At 37.3% G+C, this 19,579-nt stretch overlaps 1 protein-coding gene across 2 annotated transcripts in view; it reads left to right on the top strand.

Moving 5' to 3' along the window:
- Nucleotides 1-19,579, top strand: part of fstl4 (follistatin-like 4) — a 310,914-nt gene that overhangs the window by 139,053 nt on the left and 152,282 nt on the right. For both annotated transcript variants that reach the window (XM_063894297.1, XM_063894296.1), the window contains 2 exons: nt 6,412-6,565; nt 13,197-13,230. In XM_063894297.1, the coding sequence (XP_063750367.1) occupies nt 6,422-6,565; nt 13,197-13,230 (178 nt within the window). In that variant the 5' untranslated portion in view covers nt 6,412-6,421. The remainder of the gene's footprint in view (nt 1-6,411; nt 6,566-13,196; nt 13,231-19,579) is intronic.

Below are 19,579 nucleotides of genomic sequence, written 5' to 3' on the forward strand. Positions count from 1 at the left end.
GTGCTCATTCCAACTTACTTTGTAATATTTTTAAATGCTCAGCAACTCACTGCAAGGAAGCATGCTGAGTGGGGACTGATTGTTGTACTGGAACTGCTTGTATCATTTGTAACTGTAACAGGAAGCGTACCTGGAGCACAGAGCTGGGACAAAGAGCAGGAAAGAGAGCTAAACCTGTTCACCTTCTCACTTGAATTTGTTTCAGAGGTCAGGTAGAAGCAGTCCCATACCATAACAAAGAAAGACCGTATGCAGAGTTCATTTACACGATAATTTGGGTATGGAGACTCGGCCTCATTACAATACTGTCCTTTTAGTCTGGCTCATTTACTTCCAAATTTAGTGAGATCGTATCTATTCAAATGTTTTAAATATAGAGTATTACCAAAATCGTGTCTGAGACCTTCTTATCTAATTTTGGAACATCTCAAACAAAATTCACAAAGGTTAGCAAGACCACTGATATTGACAATAACGATGTAATGTTTTAATATCTTGAAATGACTTAAAGACAATTGTATGCATGCTACATTTTAAGACTTCTGTTTGTCTTTTTGTCATGACATTGTGTCATTCATTTGTTACAAAGCAATGCAAGAACAACAATCATAGAGGCGCTAAAGTAAACAATTGGTGGTTAGTTCGTAAGTTTATGCCATCATGATAATAACAAAATCATATGAATAAAGAAATACATTTGAACATTTGTTTTCTGTTTGTTAGAATTTTTCAAATTTTACTTGAGCATAAGATTAGCATAATCATGTATGTTTTAACTTACACAGTTAAACCATGCGTTTTTGGAGTCTGCTGATTGCTTGGATCTCCATTTTGCTGCTTACAGCCTTCTAGAAGTAGAATCGGAGGATGAAACCCTCTTTATTGGTCACATACATGCACACAGCAGAGCACACACACAGGAGTGAAATTTGTCCTCTGCATTTAACCCATCCTAGTACTAGAAGCAGTGGGCAGCTATTGTGGAGCAATGGAGAGGGAGGATTGGAGGTGTCCGGTGCCTTGCTCCAGGGCACCACAGCCTAGGAGGTGAACTGGGACCTCTCCAAGTAGCAGTCCACTTTCCATATTTTTAAGTCTGTTTGGGGACTTGAACCGGCGACCCTACGATTCCCAGTCCAAGCCCCTACTGACTGAGCCACTTCTGGAGAGCCTCTCATTCAAACAACTTCCCATTCAACACTGCCCTTCCATACAAACAAACATAAGTACCTCCAAACAGAGACTTCATCCAATTTTGATTACAATATAGAGTGAAGGATTAAGGTTATGATACATGCTTTCTGAAGTTAGTGCTTTCTTTGTGAGGCCAGATCTATATTTTTGTAATGTCTGGCAAGGTGAATATTGCCAGTCTTATCAAAAGACAAGTTGAAAATATATCCTAGTTAAACACTGAACATTGAAGGAATGCTATCCTCAAAAGAAAACAGAAACGTCAAGATAACTACAGGGGAACATTATGTTATCTGGGATCCATACGTGATATTGCTGACACATATCACCATTATCCGCAGCCTGAAAGTTTGTTTGTTCTCTTCAGACCAGAGACAGATATTTTGTACTTTTTCACACACAGGAAGAAAGGGCTTTTATGTTGTTTGTGTTAGAAGTTATTAACACTCACACAATCACACAATTATCCTTTTCTACCAAAGGCTAGACTCACTCCCCCCGGCTCAGGGTCCGAGTTGGTATCCACATTTGTTTAATCATGTTTTTTTTTGATAGGAGCCTCACATTTAAGTTCACCAAATGAGTGTTTATAGTCAAATTAAAACAAGTTGTTTTTTAGCCAAGTAAAGAGCAATTTATTTTTGAAGTCGACAACTGCTGGATGCAGAAGTTTTAAGTCTGGCAAAGAAAGGTGGGGTGAAGCTGTCCTGGGGCTTATTATTGTAAAAGCATAGTACAATATAATGATTTAGTCATTATAAATAATATTTCAATAAACCTTTTGTTTTTCTGGTGTATTGTTTGGTCAACAGCCTAAAACAAAGTAACTTTGCGCTGTTAGAAAAACATAGATAAGGTATTTCTATTGTTTAAATGCAACTTTAATCTAAATTCAACTCATAGAGTCTGAATGGTCACATTTTTATATTAGCCTCTCACAAAGCCTCCTACATTAGGATTCATTTAGCAATATTGAAAGGAAACTCAGTCAGGATTCAAATGTTAATCCTTCAAATGTTCTCATGCAGGTCTTAGACATTTCACACCTTTACCAATTCCATATCTTCATAAGATCAGACTCCTGCCGTGAGGAATGATCATGTCAATGTTTCTGTGTGTGTGTTTCCATGTGCCCATCCATGCATTCATTAAAAAATTAAAGAAATGCAGTCATTCAAAATTAAACAGTGGGTGAAAATGAATATTTTATTTCGACCTAGAAAAAACGGTCTGAATGTAGCTGATGCATGTGAAAGGCGTGTGAGATGTCACCTTGCTCCAAATGCCTCATCTTAAATGTGATGGTGAGCAGATGGCACTTTACTGCACTTTGCTGCACATTTCAGGCATTAAGCTGGCTACTTCCTTTAGTGTCATTATGTATAAAGACATACAGTAGATCTTCAATTCCTGGATTGTCAGCAACCCAAACAACCAATGAAACTCAAAATGTGGTACAGTCTACAGATTATCCTTTATTATTCCTTATTGTACACACAAAGTCTGTCTTAATACAGTACTAACCATTTATATCTACAAATGACCCCCCTCCCAAACTCACTACAGGGCAATCCCTTAAAATTCTATATGACATTTTGATTTCCTCCTGTCTTGTATTCCTGCCTTATTTAATTTATTCACGTTATCATCTTTAAACCTTTTATTATAGGCTTGTGATTCATTTAATAACATAGTTCAGGGAATCATTTAAAAGCCCTCGCACCATTTTCTCTGCAACTAACATAAAGAAAATGAGAATGAAATGAACTTCCAGAAAGTAAGCGACTGAAAGCAGCTGCAGGTAGCTCTGCAGGACCCTTCAGTGCCCAGAAGTACATTTGTGCCCTTTAAATGTAAAGTTATTCAAGAAAGAAACATGAAAAATTGGAGATAGGGCATGAAGGAAGCTTGGATGTGAATACATTATATTTAATTTTTGGCATATTGAGACTTTTTGTATTACAAGTACATTGAACGAGTCTGATCTCAGTAAAGCTGCCAAAAGGGACACTCTGTCTCTTTAAGCTTTTTAATATGCCGGTCAAATAATGACTTCCTCAATGACTCACTCCCTCCTGATGAATTTCAAAATGGACCATTCATTCCACATCCCCAAGGCTCTGTTTGTGTGTTTGTGTGTGTAGACCAATGCCAGGAGGCCAGGCCACACATTAAGACAGTGACTGGCATATCTCATTTGGTGTTTAATTTAGCAAGAGAGAGCTTTCATCTGTGAGAGCCCTTAGCCTCCGGCTAGCTAGCTGAAGGATGTTGGTGGTTCCTTGCCGGATGATGTAAACACTGACACAACTTTATTTTCTATGTTTAGCAGTGGTGAAAAGAAACATTACCTAAATAATATAATTAGGGTTAATTCTATGGAATTTTAGTTTTTTGCTAAATTATGTTGAATGATGTCTAATACGAATATTGTACTTTTTACAGCACTTATTTGACACTTCCCATTATGTTGCAGATAATAATTTTAGAAATATACTGAATTAATTCTTGTCCAATTGGTAGGAAAAATAGACGTACGAGTCGTATTAGTTTTTTTCTTGAGATTTCCAACACATCTCAAAGTTTGAAATGCAGGCCAGTTTCAGTTTCTCAAAAGGACTGCGATAAATTGTTGAAAAATGAGAGTAAACGGACTATAGCAGTTGGGACTTTTGTCATACATACAATATAAAAATGATCTTATTAATTACACTCTTCCAACGACATGGGGCAAGTCAGCTTGCATCCACTGCTACTTTGAATAATTTGTGTAAACTTAGAATATAAAGTCATTTGATAAATGATCAACAGCTAGATGTAATATTAAGTGGGTTCCTCATATTTTGACCACTGTCGGTTTTGCACAAAGCTGTGCTTTTATTAAGCTCATTTACAGATGCAGCCAGAGGTTTTCAATGAAAAAGCTCTTGTAACAAGGAGGCTACTTGCTGTTGAACATAGTGGAGCACATATTGATTATATGATACGATGATATATGATGATATATGATTTGAATAGAAATGTCTCTTCTACTCTCATTCTATTTCTATGTTTTTAAATTATGTTATTGGAAAGAAAAATAAGATTTTTCTCTTTGACAAATACCATTCATTACAGCTGAGAAGTGTTTCATCATATTAATGTAAGATTAATATGATGAAATGTTTCAAAAGTTGTGTTTAATTCTTTATTGCAAAGTGCTAAAATTGATACGTAAAGCAGAACACACATTTTCAGCAAGCAGGACCAGGGCATCTATAGGTCAAGGTGAATCACCACACCCTTTCAATATTAAATATTCTAGTGAGGAGATGCTGCAGACACATCCACCATAAACCCCTGTACTGTTTGAGATGCATCACATGTTTTTTGTGCCCTTGTTTCAGTTAAATTGCAAACTTTATGGCCCCTTAAGGGAAATTTGCTTTCAGACTGGCGAGCAGTAAAATACAAAATAAAATCATATAATAAAATTTAGGACCACGATAAAAACAATAAACACATAACTTGAAAGTGCAAAAACACACGCATAACAAACTGCCGTGTCACACTGTTTATCCATAACAACCCGCATGAGATGATTAGACACATCAGAAGTTGGTGCTTTGATGGAGTTCAATAAATATTGCTTATAGAGTTTTTTTCTGAAAGATGTAAGACATTACAGAGGGTTGACACACCAGTTAAATGCAGCCAAATCAAGGACAATATCCCTGCAATATATTGTCCTTGATGATGTTTGAGAGAGCAGATATGTATTCGTTATTTGTTGCTACTGTACTATTTAATGTGTATGTAGTTTATGTTCTTGGTGTATTGGTCTGCACTTTAAAGTAAGGTTGTCATATTATTATTACTTTACTCCCCAATGAACATGATTTAGTGATCTTATTCCAGTTGAAATGAATAGCTGTCGGGTTTATTCACCCTTGAGCTTATGGGTCCTCCAGAGTAGAATCATTAAACACATTTTAACATTTAATCATTAAATGCATGCTTGCCATTTTCAATATCATTCACCAGTGGAACAAGGCATTACCCGAAAATAATGTTTCGCTGCAGCTTTTATTCAGGTGCTTTTAACAGAACAGTTGGGATGTATATATTTTTTCCTGAAGGTGTGTGTGTGTGTGTGTGTGTGTGTGTGTGTGTGTGTGTGTGTGTGTGTGTGTGTGTGTGTGTGTGTGTGTGTGTGTGTGTGTGTGTGTGTGTGTGTGTGTGTGTGTGTGTGTGTGTGTGTGTGTGTGTGTGTGTGTGTGTGTGTGTGTGTGTGTGTCAGGGTCTATGTGTCAAAGCAGTGAAATTGATCTGCTGAGTTCATACACACTCCCCCATTTGCGACTTCAGAGGGTTGTCTCTTTGTTGACATCAAAAGATTTTCTGTGTCCTTTGTAATACAGATAATTATCCATATCAGTGTGGGCTTTGATGTTCACGTTGCCGTATTATGCTGTGTGTTCATGTGCTTGTGTGTTCTCAGTTTGTGTGAGTGTACAATAGTTTATCCAGTGTGTGTAACCGTGTGTGAATGAATGAACATCATTTCATGTGTATTAAATACAGAGCTGTGTATCACAGGATATCAAAGAAGCCGTGTAAAATGACACAATATCAGTAAGAGATGCTATCAACACAGCTTTATTGAGTTATTGGTACTATATTTTAGCCTATCAATATTTGCGTTCTTTGTGGCATAACATCTTCTCTCGTCATGTCTTACCTGGAAATATCGACGGATTCAAGACTCTTTGAACTCTGAAATGTGCTCTCCTCTGTTTCACTTACCCTGTAGACATTCATGTAACATTTGTTTCTATTTTATGGCACTTAAAATAGAAAAGACCACATAAACTACTAAACACAAGTTGATTTGAAAGTGAGTTTAGCACCTCTGTCTTAATTATCTCCCCAGAAAACATAATGATGCTCATCTTGCTTGTTTGAAAACAAAGTGTTAGACCCACAATTATATCACTAGTTATTAATTCATTTGCATATAAATAGTATAAGGAAATAATAAAATCACAGACCCGACAAAACCTCTTTAAAAAGGCTTATTCACTCAATGTTAAATTGATAACAGAACATGATGACAATTATGTGTAATGTGTGTAAATGTGAAGATGACTTGTAACTTGTTTTTTTAAATGGAAACCACCATTTACCACAAATTGAGTCTAAATGTTGTTTGCATTGTGTTTTTACCTTTCCATACAGGTAGGCAGTCATGGTTAGCCTGTGTGTTTGGGCTGTGGCCGCTCTGCTGGGAACCTCAGGGTGCTGGCTGGCTGAAGGGCACAAAAGCAGCAGGAGAAGCAACGTTCATTCAGCTACAATGTCACGCACCTCCTCCCAGGAACCAAACTCCATGGTAAATATCCTGTCCAACTCACAGACACACACGCACAAATATGCACACATTGAACTGCTTCCTAACGAGGACATCACTTTCACTCTCTATCAAGCCATCTATCTCATATCAGCCATGAATCAAATCAGAGTGGGGAAAAAATTGAATTGAATAGAAACACTCTAACAAAACACATGTGTTGCCAAATTTAGCAGCTTAAGCTTTGCAGGTTTGTTCCTGTGTTTGAGGACTTTATTGTATTTTTTAAATTTTTACAACAAGCGAGGACTACTTTTTGTGTGTATTCCCTTTTTTTAAACCCAGTTTTGTTTTTTGAACGATTCAAAACATTGTTAGATAATTGCTTAAACACTTATGAGCTTGCCTGGTTGCATTTATACTGATGGCACACAAGAGATTCACAAGCTACAGAGATGGAAAAATACTTGCCCTGTGAGTAAGCAGGTCCTTGCCAGCAAGAATTAAGCCTTAAACAAATGTTCTCTGCATAACAGAAACATAAAGCCCTAACAGGTTGTGAGAAAGACATACGCACAGACAGACACATACCACACAGCCTGTGGTCGTCTTAGTTCTTTGTGAAATTAAGCATGTACACCCCCTGGTTTTTTCTAAGTCTGGGATTTGGGTTTTGCCAAGTTGGCAGCAAAAAGGGGAATATCATTTTGCCCCGGTGGTTGTGTCCCTTGAATTCCCTTGACTCGAGAAAAAAAAAAAAAGAATTCTCAGACATTCCTCCCTCTGTCTATCTGGCCAAAATGTAATCTTAAAAGCTGTCAATTGGCACCAGCATTTAAAGTCGACCCTGGGGAAAATCTTTTGAATTTGCGCATTCAAATGATTATGCAGGATGCATTCTCAAAGCCTCTGGGAATGTATAAGTTGTGCCACATTTAGATTATTTTATATCTAACCCCCCTCTCAAAAGAAAAACAAAACATGACAGAAGAGTAAGAAATTAAGTAAAAAATTAAATTGAAAGCCATTAATTTTTACTCTTGTCAGCTTCCTGGATACCTGCAGAGACACCAAGATCCCTGCAATACAAAGGCCGATTAATACTATATTGGTGGCAGCTTTGATACAATTAGGGCTCCGACTGAAAGGATCACTTTATTTTTGACTATTTGCAATAATTCATCTCTTTTTTAAAGGTCCCCTATTATGCAAAATGCACTTTTTGATGTCTCTTATACATAAATGTGTCCCCTCTGTTTAAGGAGACTCTTAAAGTGTCATAAAATTCAACCAATGTTTTGTAGATATGGCCCTACAATACATGTTTCAAGTATAGCATAATAGGAGACCTTTAAACTCAACATTGCACAAAGAATACAACATGCTTTATCTGACCACTATCTTAAAACTTCACTGTGTTGGGGCAGTGGCTGTCTTGGTCAAGGATTCTTGTTTTAGTAATAAGAAATATCACAGCATTCTGAACGCATTGAGGAACATGTAGGGTTATTTATAGGCTGCTTATTTGACGGTAAGATTGTAATGTGGCTCGGGAGTGGTCCATATGAAGCGGGAAAAGTGGAGCAGTAAAGTGGTTTTGCTAAAATGCAGAGAAAGGCGGAAATGTGTTCAGTGGATGAAAGGTTTAGGAGTTATAGGTTTATGGATTGAATGAATCGAGAATAAATGTACGAACAATGAAAAAGGAAAATAATGAAAAAAAAGCCTTCTCTCCATGAACGCAAGTTCTTCTCTGGTGTTTTTATTTTTTAAGTATTGGGGCTATCCCCCACTACATTTACATTTTGATTATGACTTGTACATAGCTTTCGTTTTTATTTTGCAGTCCCAGAGGCTTTTTTCAAGGCTGTCTCTTGAGAGCTTGTACTCAAAGCTGAAGAAAAAAGGAACAATGATACTCCTTTCTCTGATTTAATCATAGTGTGGTAGGGGATACCTTCTTTTCTCAGCTCAACTCTCTGGCACATTTTAGCACATGCTTTATTCTACTGAATTTAAGTGTTTGCTATGGGTTTAACACAGCTAGGAGCCATACAAATAAACTTGTGCATACTAGGAGTGTGATGTTTCCAACATTGTCTTAAGTTAAGTGAAGAATAAGTGTTGTATCCATACATAAGAAACAAAAACAATGTAGTACAGTGTAAAGTACTTGTTGTTCATTAAAAAAAGTACATAAAACATGCCACTGTATATGTACCAAGAGACGTTTTTATAGGCAGTGAGCTTACATCATTTTCTATAAACAATGAAAAGAAAATGTATTTTATTTACTCTTGTTTTTTCTTCAAGCAGATATGTGGGGTGGTTGCATGGCAGTAGAAAATGTGTGCTTTGGTCATGTGGATTCAAAGTTAGCGAAACTGGGGACATTTTAAATAAATTAAGATGGTTAGAGGACGGATCGTGCCAGTGAACTTTACTGGAAATAATCTTCCCTGTCATTATAGTTTGATGCAGGGGAAAAGCTGGAATGAGTCTGTTTTATTTCTATTTTCGGATAAATCAAAGTTAATCCTTTGAAGGTATTGCCAGTCACATACATTGCCAAAGTATTTTTTTTTTCTTTTAGCTACATTCATTCAGCTCGTGAAGTAGTTTGTTGGTGCACTGATGGATTACTCTTAGATAAGACAGCCTTTTTTGTAAGTAACAGACATCAGGGAACACATATTGAATGTAGAAAGGCTATTGTGAAAACACAGACTTCGATGGACTTAGCTTTACGTTCCTGCGTCCCTGGCAGCCTCTTAATCCTAATCAGGCAGTGTCTTATAAAGTTAAAAGAATCAATAGTCCTCACATGTAAGACTATAACTGATTAAAAGATGCTGCTTAACAAATGTATTAAAACAGCAATGCTATGTTGGCATACAGGCAGCTGATTTTAGCAGAGAGTCTTGTTGTTGACTGGGATCAAAAGCCAGAGAAACTAAGTGTAGGCAAATAAACATATGGGTCCTTGAATGAAGAGGGCCTCTATTGAAGCGGGGGAACGCAAATATTGAAACACACTTTGTGCTAGACACATTTTGTAATGCCCTGCTGTTCAAAATGCATTCCTACAAAATGTCAGCCTCTGTTGCAGCAATGTCAGATTCTTGTTTTGTTTGTGGGTTTGTGGTATCCAAGATGGAGGCATGTAGCACCAAGAAATTAGTTTGTTCTAATTTCTCCAGAGGCTTTAAACTATTTTTGAGTTTGTACACTTCTCTATCTCTATTGCTTCTCTCACAGAAACCAATAAAGCAGTCAAACTTGAAGCAAGTCGTGACATCAATAACATTACACCAACGTGACATTTGGAAGGTGTTTTACTTTAACTCAAGTCACAGAAACAGAGGTGCTTCTCAAGCATGTGAAGCCAGGTGTATAGGTTTGTCAACTCTTTCCAAGTTATTCCACAGCCAAGAAAAAGTATTAGTTTCTGATTGGCTGGCATGTATCTTGTGACATCTTTTACCAGCACCTAATTAACATGCAATGTATAATGAAATCCACTTTTTTCAAACCATCCACAAACAAGCTTTGAAAACTAAATTGTGATATTAGCAAATCCTGTAACCCTTTTGTTAGAGGCCATGGCATCTCGCTATCGTACTTGGTCTTCCATTTCCTATCGTGTTATGCAATCATTACATTTTTCCTAATCTGCACATATTTGCTGCTTCAAGGTAATTAAATCACCTAAAACAAGTTTTCCATGTTACAATATCTCATGTCAGAGTAGCCCAAGATGCACTGTAAAAAAAACAATATATGACATGCTGGGAACATGTAGGAACTATGCCATAAGAGGCATAAGGAGGAAGAGGAAGCGTAATTCAAACAAAAACACCCCCAGGCTCAAGAGGTTAGATGGTACATATTGCATCGCTCTCTGATATTGTGCGTCTTTCAGCATCCCTAATGATATCATAATCTTATAACATAATCCTAACTGCACAGGGCATTTAGATTGTATGTAATAATGCAGCCATCTAATCAGCCTCTACCACAAAGGGGGATTATGGTAGAGAAAAGCAGATCCCACCTAATTGAAACCCAGTGGGTTTGCCCTACAATGAAATTCTTGTGTTCAAGGTATTTATATTTCTTGTTGGTACTGAAAGTGTCAATGCAATAGTTATATTGAATGAGAACAATACTAACTGCTTCCCAATCAAATTTGGGATGCATCTACTATACCTTACCAAGTGATATGAGTGTAGTTTCCCTTCATTATTACTATTTTAAATCATCCTAATCTGAATGTATAAAGTAAAAGGGCACTGAAAATTCATGGTAAACATTTTCTTTTTTAGAAAGAAGCACATACTGTATTTCACCTCTATGCTTGGTTTGATTCTCTAATCAATTGATCAAACAGCAGCTCTCCAGATGATGGAATGCGGTGCTGATGAGCACACTCAATTTTATCCTGCCATCATGAGGAAGCACGTCTGCAATTAAGACGGACAGATGGCAGAAAGACAGAGGGATAGAGATGTGGAGACAAAGGAGGAGGCAGTGACAGGAGGCACTAAAACTGCTGTGTTTTTCCTGAAGCTCTTAGTCTCCTGGGAAGCTGAAATGGCCTTGCAGACTCACACATGTTTTATCACTGAGCCTCATTACCAGTGACATCCACACTGAGGGACAAGAATGCAAAATGTCAAAACACTTCAATTGCTGTCTCATATTGGCTGCTCCAGGAGCAGTGTCGCATTAGAAGACCTGCTTTTGGGCTATTTTTAGCATTTCAATCCTTTGTTTTGCCAGTTTGTGTTAAATTGCGTCTCAAGCTCAGCCGATATACGCAGAGCGCTGTGCTGTAATAAACACAAATAATCAGTAACTAACAAGCACACGATGATGTTTTAGTGGGTAGTAGGCTACATGGTGTTCAGGAACACACCTATTATATTACTATGTGCACAGAGCTCCTACAACATTTAGCTTTTACAAAAAGGAAAAACCAAGTGCAAACCAGCATGTTTACAATTGGTGAACATGCAAACATACACATACCGTATGTAGGGTTCTAAATACTATAGTAGAAATATGCGAAAAGAATCCAAAAAAGCTTCTTATCTAAATTTAACAGCATTTATTAATAACATGATATGATAAGTCTACGAAAGAAACACAGCTGTGGTCCTTCCCCATGTCAACTGATCCAAGGTCGTCGTTGAAGCAGTTAGCTGTCTACAGCTGTATGGAAAGGCCTCGATCTTCTGTTCACGCATTTCTACTCTCTGGTCCTTTCGGTCTCGTCTTCTCTCATTGGTGGCGGCAGGGGCCGGATCCTATTGGCCTCTTGTCGTCACATGGGCATATCCCCCGTCTCTTCTATTGGCTGACGTTGACGAAGGCTGGGCATGTTCTGCTTAGCCATCTTATGAAGTCACCATCGCCATCTGTTGATTTAATCATGATGCTTCCCCCTATGATATGATATTATTATACAATTCTTCTACTGTTTATTGGTTATTAAACACATATTAGTATTATTGCAGCGTCAATGAGTGAGAGTTAGAGGCGGTGTGTTTGGTATGTAACTCCACGCGTCATTCTCCCTCCACTCATATGCGATATACTATTAGCTACATGCCAACTGAGGCTAAAAACAATAACATCTGGTACAATCGGATGTACAAAGACTGGTCTTTTGGGAAACAGTGAATTATGTCATTTAATGTTCCATTTCGATATATTGATTATTCTTACACGTACCTTCTATATTGTCCACCCTAGTACTAAGAGGGTGTTTGGGCAGAAAGTTGACAATGGTTGTAACTTAATCTATATATAATATGTTGCATTGTTGGAGGAGCTCGGGACCTAAGATTTTCATTGCCATAACTAAAATGTAGCTACTGTGTATATGATAATAAAACCCTTGAATCTTGTATCATACTGTCTTTCTCATTGACAGATTGTGTTGCAATTATGGATATGAGCAGTGTGGTCTTTTGCTGCTGTCAGTTAGTGAGTTTTAATCTGTGCTGTGGCACCGACTCTAAAGTGACTATACTGTCCGTACAAATGCATCAGCTGAGATAAAGGCTGTTTTTTTATTGGCGTCCACAGTCCGCAGTGGCTGAAATACCACAAATGAGTCCATTTATTTCTTCATATGTACTTAAGAGCCATTGATATTATCGTCACCAGTGTGGTGTTTCATTATTTACTTCTTTTATAAAGTCTAACCTTTGATACAGCAAATTTCTTATTGCTAAACTTTGAATGATAATTCTTATATGGATGGCATTATTTGGAAAGACATTAATTAAGGTCCATTTGAAGCTGCATGCCAATATCAAACCCACAGTGAGGCTTGACAAATTAATCATCTTTGTGGTGTCAATTGTTTGACATCATGTTTGAAATTCCAGCATAATATAGTGACAACTGCCATCTTGCAGCCTTGTTGAAGTGAATTCCAATTAGGATTGAATAGACTCTGTCATATATATTCTCTCTCACGCCCTCTCTGTATCGTTCTCGTTCTGTCCATTCACCTATTGTCTTCCGTCGTCATCATTCTCTGAACCAAGAAAAGAGCAAATGCACAGTAACGAATAGTGTGCGAAAAGCTTCAGAAAATGCTGTTTTTGTCTCGATCCTCGAGCCTGTAATAACCACTTTTGTGTGTGCTCTCTGTTTGCAGGAGAAGGGGAAAGCAGACGGGAACATCGATCAATGTGAGTACACTTACTGTGTTCAAACCAAACAGCATTTTTCAAAATATGCCATGTTGTGCCCCATGACAAAATCTTTTTTTCTTTGCTTTTCCTCTGCTGTTATTCCAGCATACACTTTTGTGATAGCCGGGAAATTCTGCTGGAAAGTATTTCAAATCCAAATGGGTCTCATAAAACAGACTATAGAGCGTGTTATGGAGAAGACCTCTGATGATGATGATATAACAGTGACAATCTGAAACATCCCTCTTGCTCTATTCCCATCAGAGGAAGCTTTTGAAAACATCTCAGATTTGAAAATATGAAAGCATTTCAGTAGTCACTGGATGCCAACAGATCCAACAAATCAGCTGAGGGACTCGCAGGCATTCATTTGTCTATTTGGTTGCATTTGTCATAATCTGAGAGAAAAGAGTAAGATAGCCTAGTTTAAAAAAAAGAACATTTTTGATTTATATTGATAAACTCAACTCCACCATGTTTTGCTATTCTTGTTTACATCAACAGACAACGAGTAAAAGCACCTGCCTCATGCCGGGTGGCAACTCCTCTATAGGTTGAAGGATATATAGGATATATTTGTCAGGTGAATAATTACTCAGCTGTCAACAGTCCTCAGTGCCCTGTCAGAAATGATTAAGTAATGTTTGTTTGGCTCGGGCCTCGGGCTGTTTTACAATGCAGCGATTGCTCATATGGTTGATGCCCCATAAGGAATATCAGACACATTCATGACTCCACCATTAATGACTAACCTGCTACATCATTTGAGTGACAGATGCCACACCAAGAGTTATGATACCATCACCAATAAGATGTTACTTGACCAGTGGTAGTATCAAAAACAACCAATCAAGCAGTTTGTTTGTTCTCTACATTTTGGTAGTGACTATTTTACATCTTTGTTTCCTGTAAGCAGAGTAACTCTCTGTGTTCAATACCTTGTAGAAGTGTTATCCACTTGTGGACTTATAGGAAAGTGTCTTTAAGTGTTAAATTATTTAAACACTCTATTGATTTTGAGGGGAAAATGTACTGTACCACATATAACGTCTGCTGCAGCTTACTGCCAAAAGCAGTGTATTTTTCTGACATTTTTCTAAAAATGTGTTAATCAAGCTCCACATACGTAAATGTACACTATTAGTGATGTTGAAACTACATTTTAATCCAGTATTCAAAACAATCTATCTCATCAATCCTGAAATTATGTATCTATTACTCATCTGGCAACCAGCAATGTGGGTTTATATCCTTTAGTTTACTCCAGGTGTCTTCTCCATGCAGCAGTTCAATTGTTTGAGGCGCTTAGATTCATGTAGCTGCATTGGCTTCACTCATAAAGATGAAGTGTTGTTTTTCCTTTTTATTCCATGTTGTGTATGGCTTTAGCATCCACACATGTTTCTCTTTCCCTGCTGTGTATATATACGCTGTGTTGTATTGCGTAACAAGGAAATTGAGCGGTTTATGTGCAAGTTACTGTAACAGCAATATTTCTAGGGCTGACTGCTTCCTATTTGACAAGTGACTTCCTCTGAAGTATTAGGCCCATTATTATGTGTTGTCTTCATCTCGAGAGTGAGAAACTACTTCTCTACTTGCAGAGCGGAGTTCTCCGTGCTATTTCTACTTGCCCTAAAAATGACCCAGAGGAGTTGTTTTGTTCATGTTCAGTTTTCAGCATCTATTGCAGCAATGCTTATTTTTATATTTCTTACCTATGGGTGTTTGTTAGTGGATTTGCTGTAATGTAGCTTTCTGAGTAATAATTGTTTTTTCTAGTAATATGTGCTTTCCTCACCTGCCTATTATAATGTGACTGCCTTAACACATCCTGATGGGAAATGCGATTGGATGTGCTTTTTTGACAGGTGTTTTATTATACTCTGTTGTTGAAGCTGACATATGTGCGTGATACTGGCATATGTGTACAGTATGTAGAAAATAAATAGAAAGAAATCCATCAGTATTTCTGGGATGGGGCTACCTAAATCTTCAATAAATATAAGTTCTGCACGAAGAGCAAAATGCAAAATGTTATAAGCACTTGTTGGCAGAACAAATAATCAGTATACATTCACAAGGTGTTAATGGAAACCCAAGAAGTGATTGACAATGTGGTGTGATCATGCAGTTAGATTTACATACACATGTCATTTTAATATTTATGTCTGGAGGTTTGAGTCTAACTGACAAAGTAATTTTGGTCCTGAATTTTGTGTTGCTTTGGTACTTTTCCTCAAGTCTTTGAAGTGTATAAAGAGTTGAGTAGGCTGTATTTTTTTCTGTATTCTGTACCATGATTTAACCTGAATCTTTCTTGGTAGTACCGATTCCGTTAGTATTGTATCCTTACAGATTACTGTATTCTGTACCATGATTTAACCTGAATCTTTCTTGGTAGTACCGATTCCGTTAGTATTGTATCCTTACAGATTACAGAGTTTGGTACCCAACCCAACTAACAACCTGCACTGACAGCTAACCAACCGTGAGTGCGGCCGAGAGCACACAGGAGGGGTTCACACATTTAGCATGTGCAGTTCAATGTGCTGTGTCATTTATTCTCTGCATGTCGTGTGTAAACATATTTGTGTGTTCCTGTTTCTGTGGCTGTCAGGATGACAGCATCAGCATACCAAGATAAGGTGTATGGCTTACTGAAAGGCTCTACAGCACTGCTGACAGTATATACTTTAATTGACAAGAACATTATTCACAACTGGAGAATCTGCAAGATGCAGTGGTATATCTCACTAATGCCTGCTATTTAATAGCTTCAGTCTGAGCTCCCTCACGCTACAAAACCTGGTTTTACCAACCTGCCGTTAACTGTTCAGTGTTCACAAAACGTAATGCTTTCTTCGTACTGTGATAGAACAGGTATTATATCTACAGCTGTGGAAAAAAACAAGAGACCACTCCAATTTTTTCTGAAATCTTATCTCTACATGTATGGCAGCCATTCCAGTGTGTGTTGAATTCCAAAACAGAGAAAAATTGCCAGTAATTTATAGAATACAATAAATAAAAAAAATAAGAAAACATTTAACTCAAAAGACGTACCTATAAAAAATAAAACAAGAGAAACTGATCATTCTGAAGGGGTCTCTTCATTTTTTGCCAGGGCTGTATATGGTTCCGTAGGCTATAATAGTAGCTATTTTTAATCTTCAGGTTTTCATAAAATACTGGTGCTGTTTCTTAGCACATATATATTTTTCAAGCTGAGTGATGCTTTTCAAAATGTGTATATACCAGACATAAAAGTGATAGTACGTTGAGGGCAGGTGAATCTCTATCAGCCACTGGAAAGGCATGTAATGTGTCTGCCCTGCTATTGGAGGACAGCTGCTTTAATTTCTAGCTTTTTCCCCCATTTAGTGTGTGCTGATTTTCCTCTTGAGACTAATTATCCATGCCTGTTTGTATGCTAAACTAGATCCACTGTCAGAATAAGGCAATTGCATTTCATTTCTTGTTTTGTTCTCCTTTTCCTTGGAAAATGATCAGTGTAGCTCTTTGGGATTGTCTGTATCCACACCCATTGGCTGGTTGTTTCACCTACTTTCAATTGTTCATTTCTTTTTTAGTTTACCCTCTCCTATTTTCTTCCTATTTCTTTGTATCTTTTTCTCCACCCTTCCTTTCATTTTCTGTACTTCTTATTTTCCCTCAAACTCACTTTCAGCAAACCTTTTATTATGGTGTCTATGTTCCTCACATTGAGACAATGACATTCATCAGATTGGCCCAGTTTACCTCTGGAACACAGATGCTCCTTGTGAAAATAGCTTTAGTATAAAAATTGCATCTAAAATTGTATAGGTAGCTTAGACAGAAATTCTGAAAGTGACATTTTGCTGGTTGGTTATGCAAAGCCAATAGTCAAAATGCTACGGTCTGGAAAATATGCATTCATTGTGATTGAGATTCTTTCCACACTGTTGTTATTGTTATCATTTGGATCCATATGGACACAAATAATATTTCCCATTTATCTTCCCAGGGAATGGTGATTAATTGGGCCTTGAGCTCTTAATTCATGAACCTTTACCATGCACTAATCAGCGTTTGTTACCGTCACAAATTAAACAATGGAAAGACACAAGGCAAGTTAAGCATTCCTGTGGTTCATTTAGATTGTAATTGGGTGAGAATTAGATGGGACAAGGTTGACAGAGAGACTATTTAATAAGCAGCAAATGGTTGGGGGGGATGCTGGGAGGAGGAAAGGAGAGTGGAGGATGCTCGGGCGGAGCAGGAATGTGGGAGGAGACAGGAAAATCTGTTGGCTTGGAAGTCATCTTCTGGCTTAGTAACTCAATAAAATAAGATGTGTTAATTGCATTGTGTTATGCTGTGACCTTTTGCAATATTGACGTTTTACTTTACCGTGTGCTTTACTGTCAATACAGAACTTAGCTTTATAAAGCTGGCTGAAATCAACAAACAGTCACTCCGTCTCTATTCTGTCCCGAAAGCAGTCCATTGACCTGTGTGTTTGTGTCACAGTGTGGAAAAAATTACAAGGGGACAGCGAGGGACTTAACAAAAATGACCAAAGAAATAGGTGAGAGGAAAATAGGACCAAATGAAGGAAAGATAAAACAGGATAAGATGGAAATCATAGAAAGGTAGGAGATGTAACCTTGTTTAAACCCTATGACGAAAGAATGTTTATTTATTTTAATAATTGGAGTTTGATATTTGCTTCCCAACATTTCTCTGGGGAATTTTTCCTGAAGTCCATATGACCTGCAACAATTGTATTTTAATATTTCACTGTCACATGATAAGAGACAAACAAAAGGTGGGGGAACAATGGGGGAAAACTGTAACATACTCTTTACATTTAGCATCATTTTTGGATGAGCCCTAGTAGCATAACAAAAATGTGGCTTTGCAATATAAAAGTTGTTTTGTATGACTTCAAATACGAATTTAAATTTGATTGATCACTCAGCCCTGTTTTCCCCCCGCTGTAATGGCTGCAGGTATTTAGCTGCTTTTTCCCAAGTTAACAGAACATGTAGGAAGAAACATTTGTGAATTGGCAGTGAACTTTACATTTGCTGTAAGCAAGTCAATAATTGCTTGTCAAGTGAGTATGAGGAAGTTCCTCGCTTATTGAAAACAGTCGTGATGTTGATGAATGCTCTTGTGAGAAAAAGATGGATGTTGGCCAGTTACTAATTAAATACAACTCTCATGTCTTCAGCAGTCTATAGGTAACTGGTGTATGATGGCTGTTGACATTAATGGAATTGTGGTGTGTTCAGCAGCGTTGAACTGATGGAAGTGATAGAGGTTACTGTGGTACAGCCATACAGTTGCAGTTATTCACGATATGAAATGCTGTCGTGTAGACAAAACAAGCTTAATTCATTCAACCACATGGAAACTGAAAGTGCTTTCTATATGAAAGGACAAGTTTAAAAACCAGAAGTATTAAGATCACATTAATTTAAGAAGTTAACTGAGGTTGCAGAGTATGAATACATGTGTCAAAACATCAATTTATTAAAAGAGATTCAAGAAAATTAATAATTTGCCAAATAATGACTTGAATAGTTAATTGATTTGTATCTTACTTTGAAAAGTGAATGTGAAACTGTTGTATTTAAAGTTGTTCAAACTGAACATAACTATACAGACTCTATGTACTTTACTTCATGACTACAGTACTGCTTTTACATTCAGTACGTTTTTAAGGAAGTCATTAAGCCTAGTATAGTTATAGATTTTTATTCATTGAATACAAATAGCACTACATAGTTGAGGTTTTCTTCTGCAGCCCATGCTGCGTACATGAACTGTAAAATCAAGTTGTATACCTCACACATTTCAAGGTGGTACTTTATAATTTGTTCAAGATTTGCAGGTTTTTAGACACTGTAAGGGGAAAGGTAACGAGGAAACACAATAAGTGCAGATCTGGTGTTAAATAACTGATATGTATTTGGGGTGAATATTCTATAATGCCCTGTGGAAGTGAAATGCTCACTCTCAAAGTATTCAAGGTTAAGAAGAAAATCATTAAATCAGTCTGTGGAAAACAAAACCCGCTAACATTTGCATTTCCTCCGTCATAGATTTCTCACATAAAGATGCAACGCACTATAAATGCTGGAGTGTTGAGGCAATGTGTTTTGCTCTGCTGTAGGTCTAGATGGTACTCTAATCACTTAGTTTTTTATATTTCTCTCTCCATCTCTTGCACAACTTAGTTTAAGCATCCTTTGTATCAAATAGTGTTGTTTTAATGCATCATATCTACTGTGATTTACTTTTTTGTACACAATATTCGAAAATCAAAAGCAGTTTAGAGAGCTCACTAGTTACA

The sequence above is a fragment of the Eleginops maclovinus genome, chromosome 11, assembly GCF_036324505.1.
Source record: "Eleginops maclovinus isolate JMC-PN-2008 ecotype Puerto Natales chromosome 11, JC_Emac_rtc_rv5, whole genome shotgun sequence".
In the NCBI taxonomy this organism is placed as follows: domain Eukaryota; kingdom Metazoa; phylum Chordata; class Actinopteri; order Perciformes; family Eleginopidae; genus Eleginops; species Eleginops maclovinus.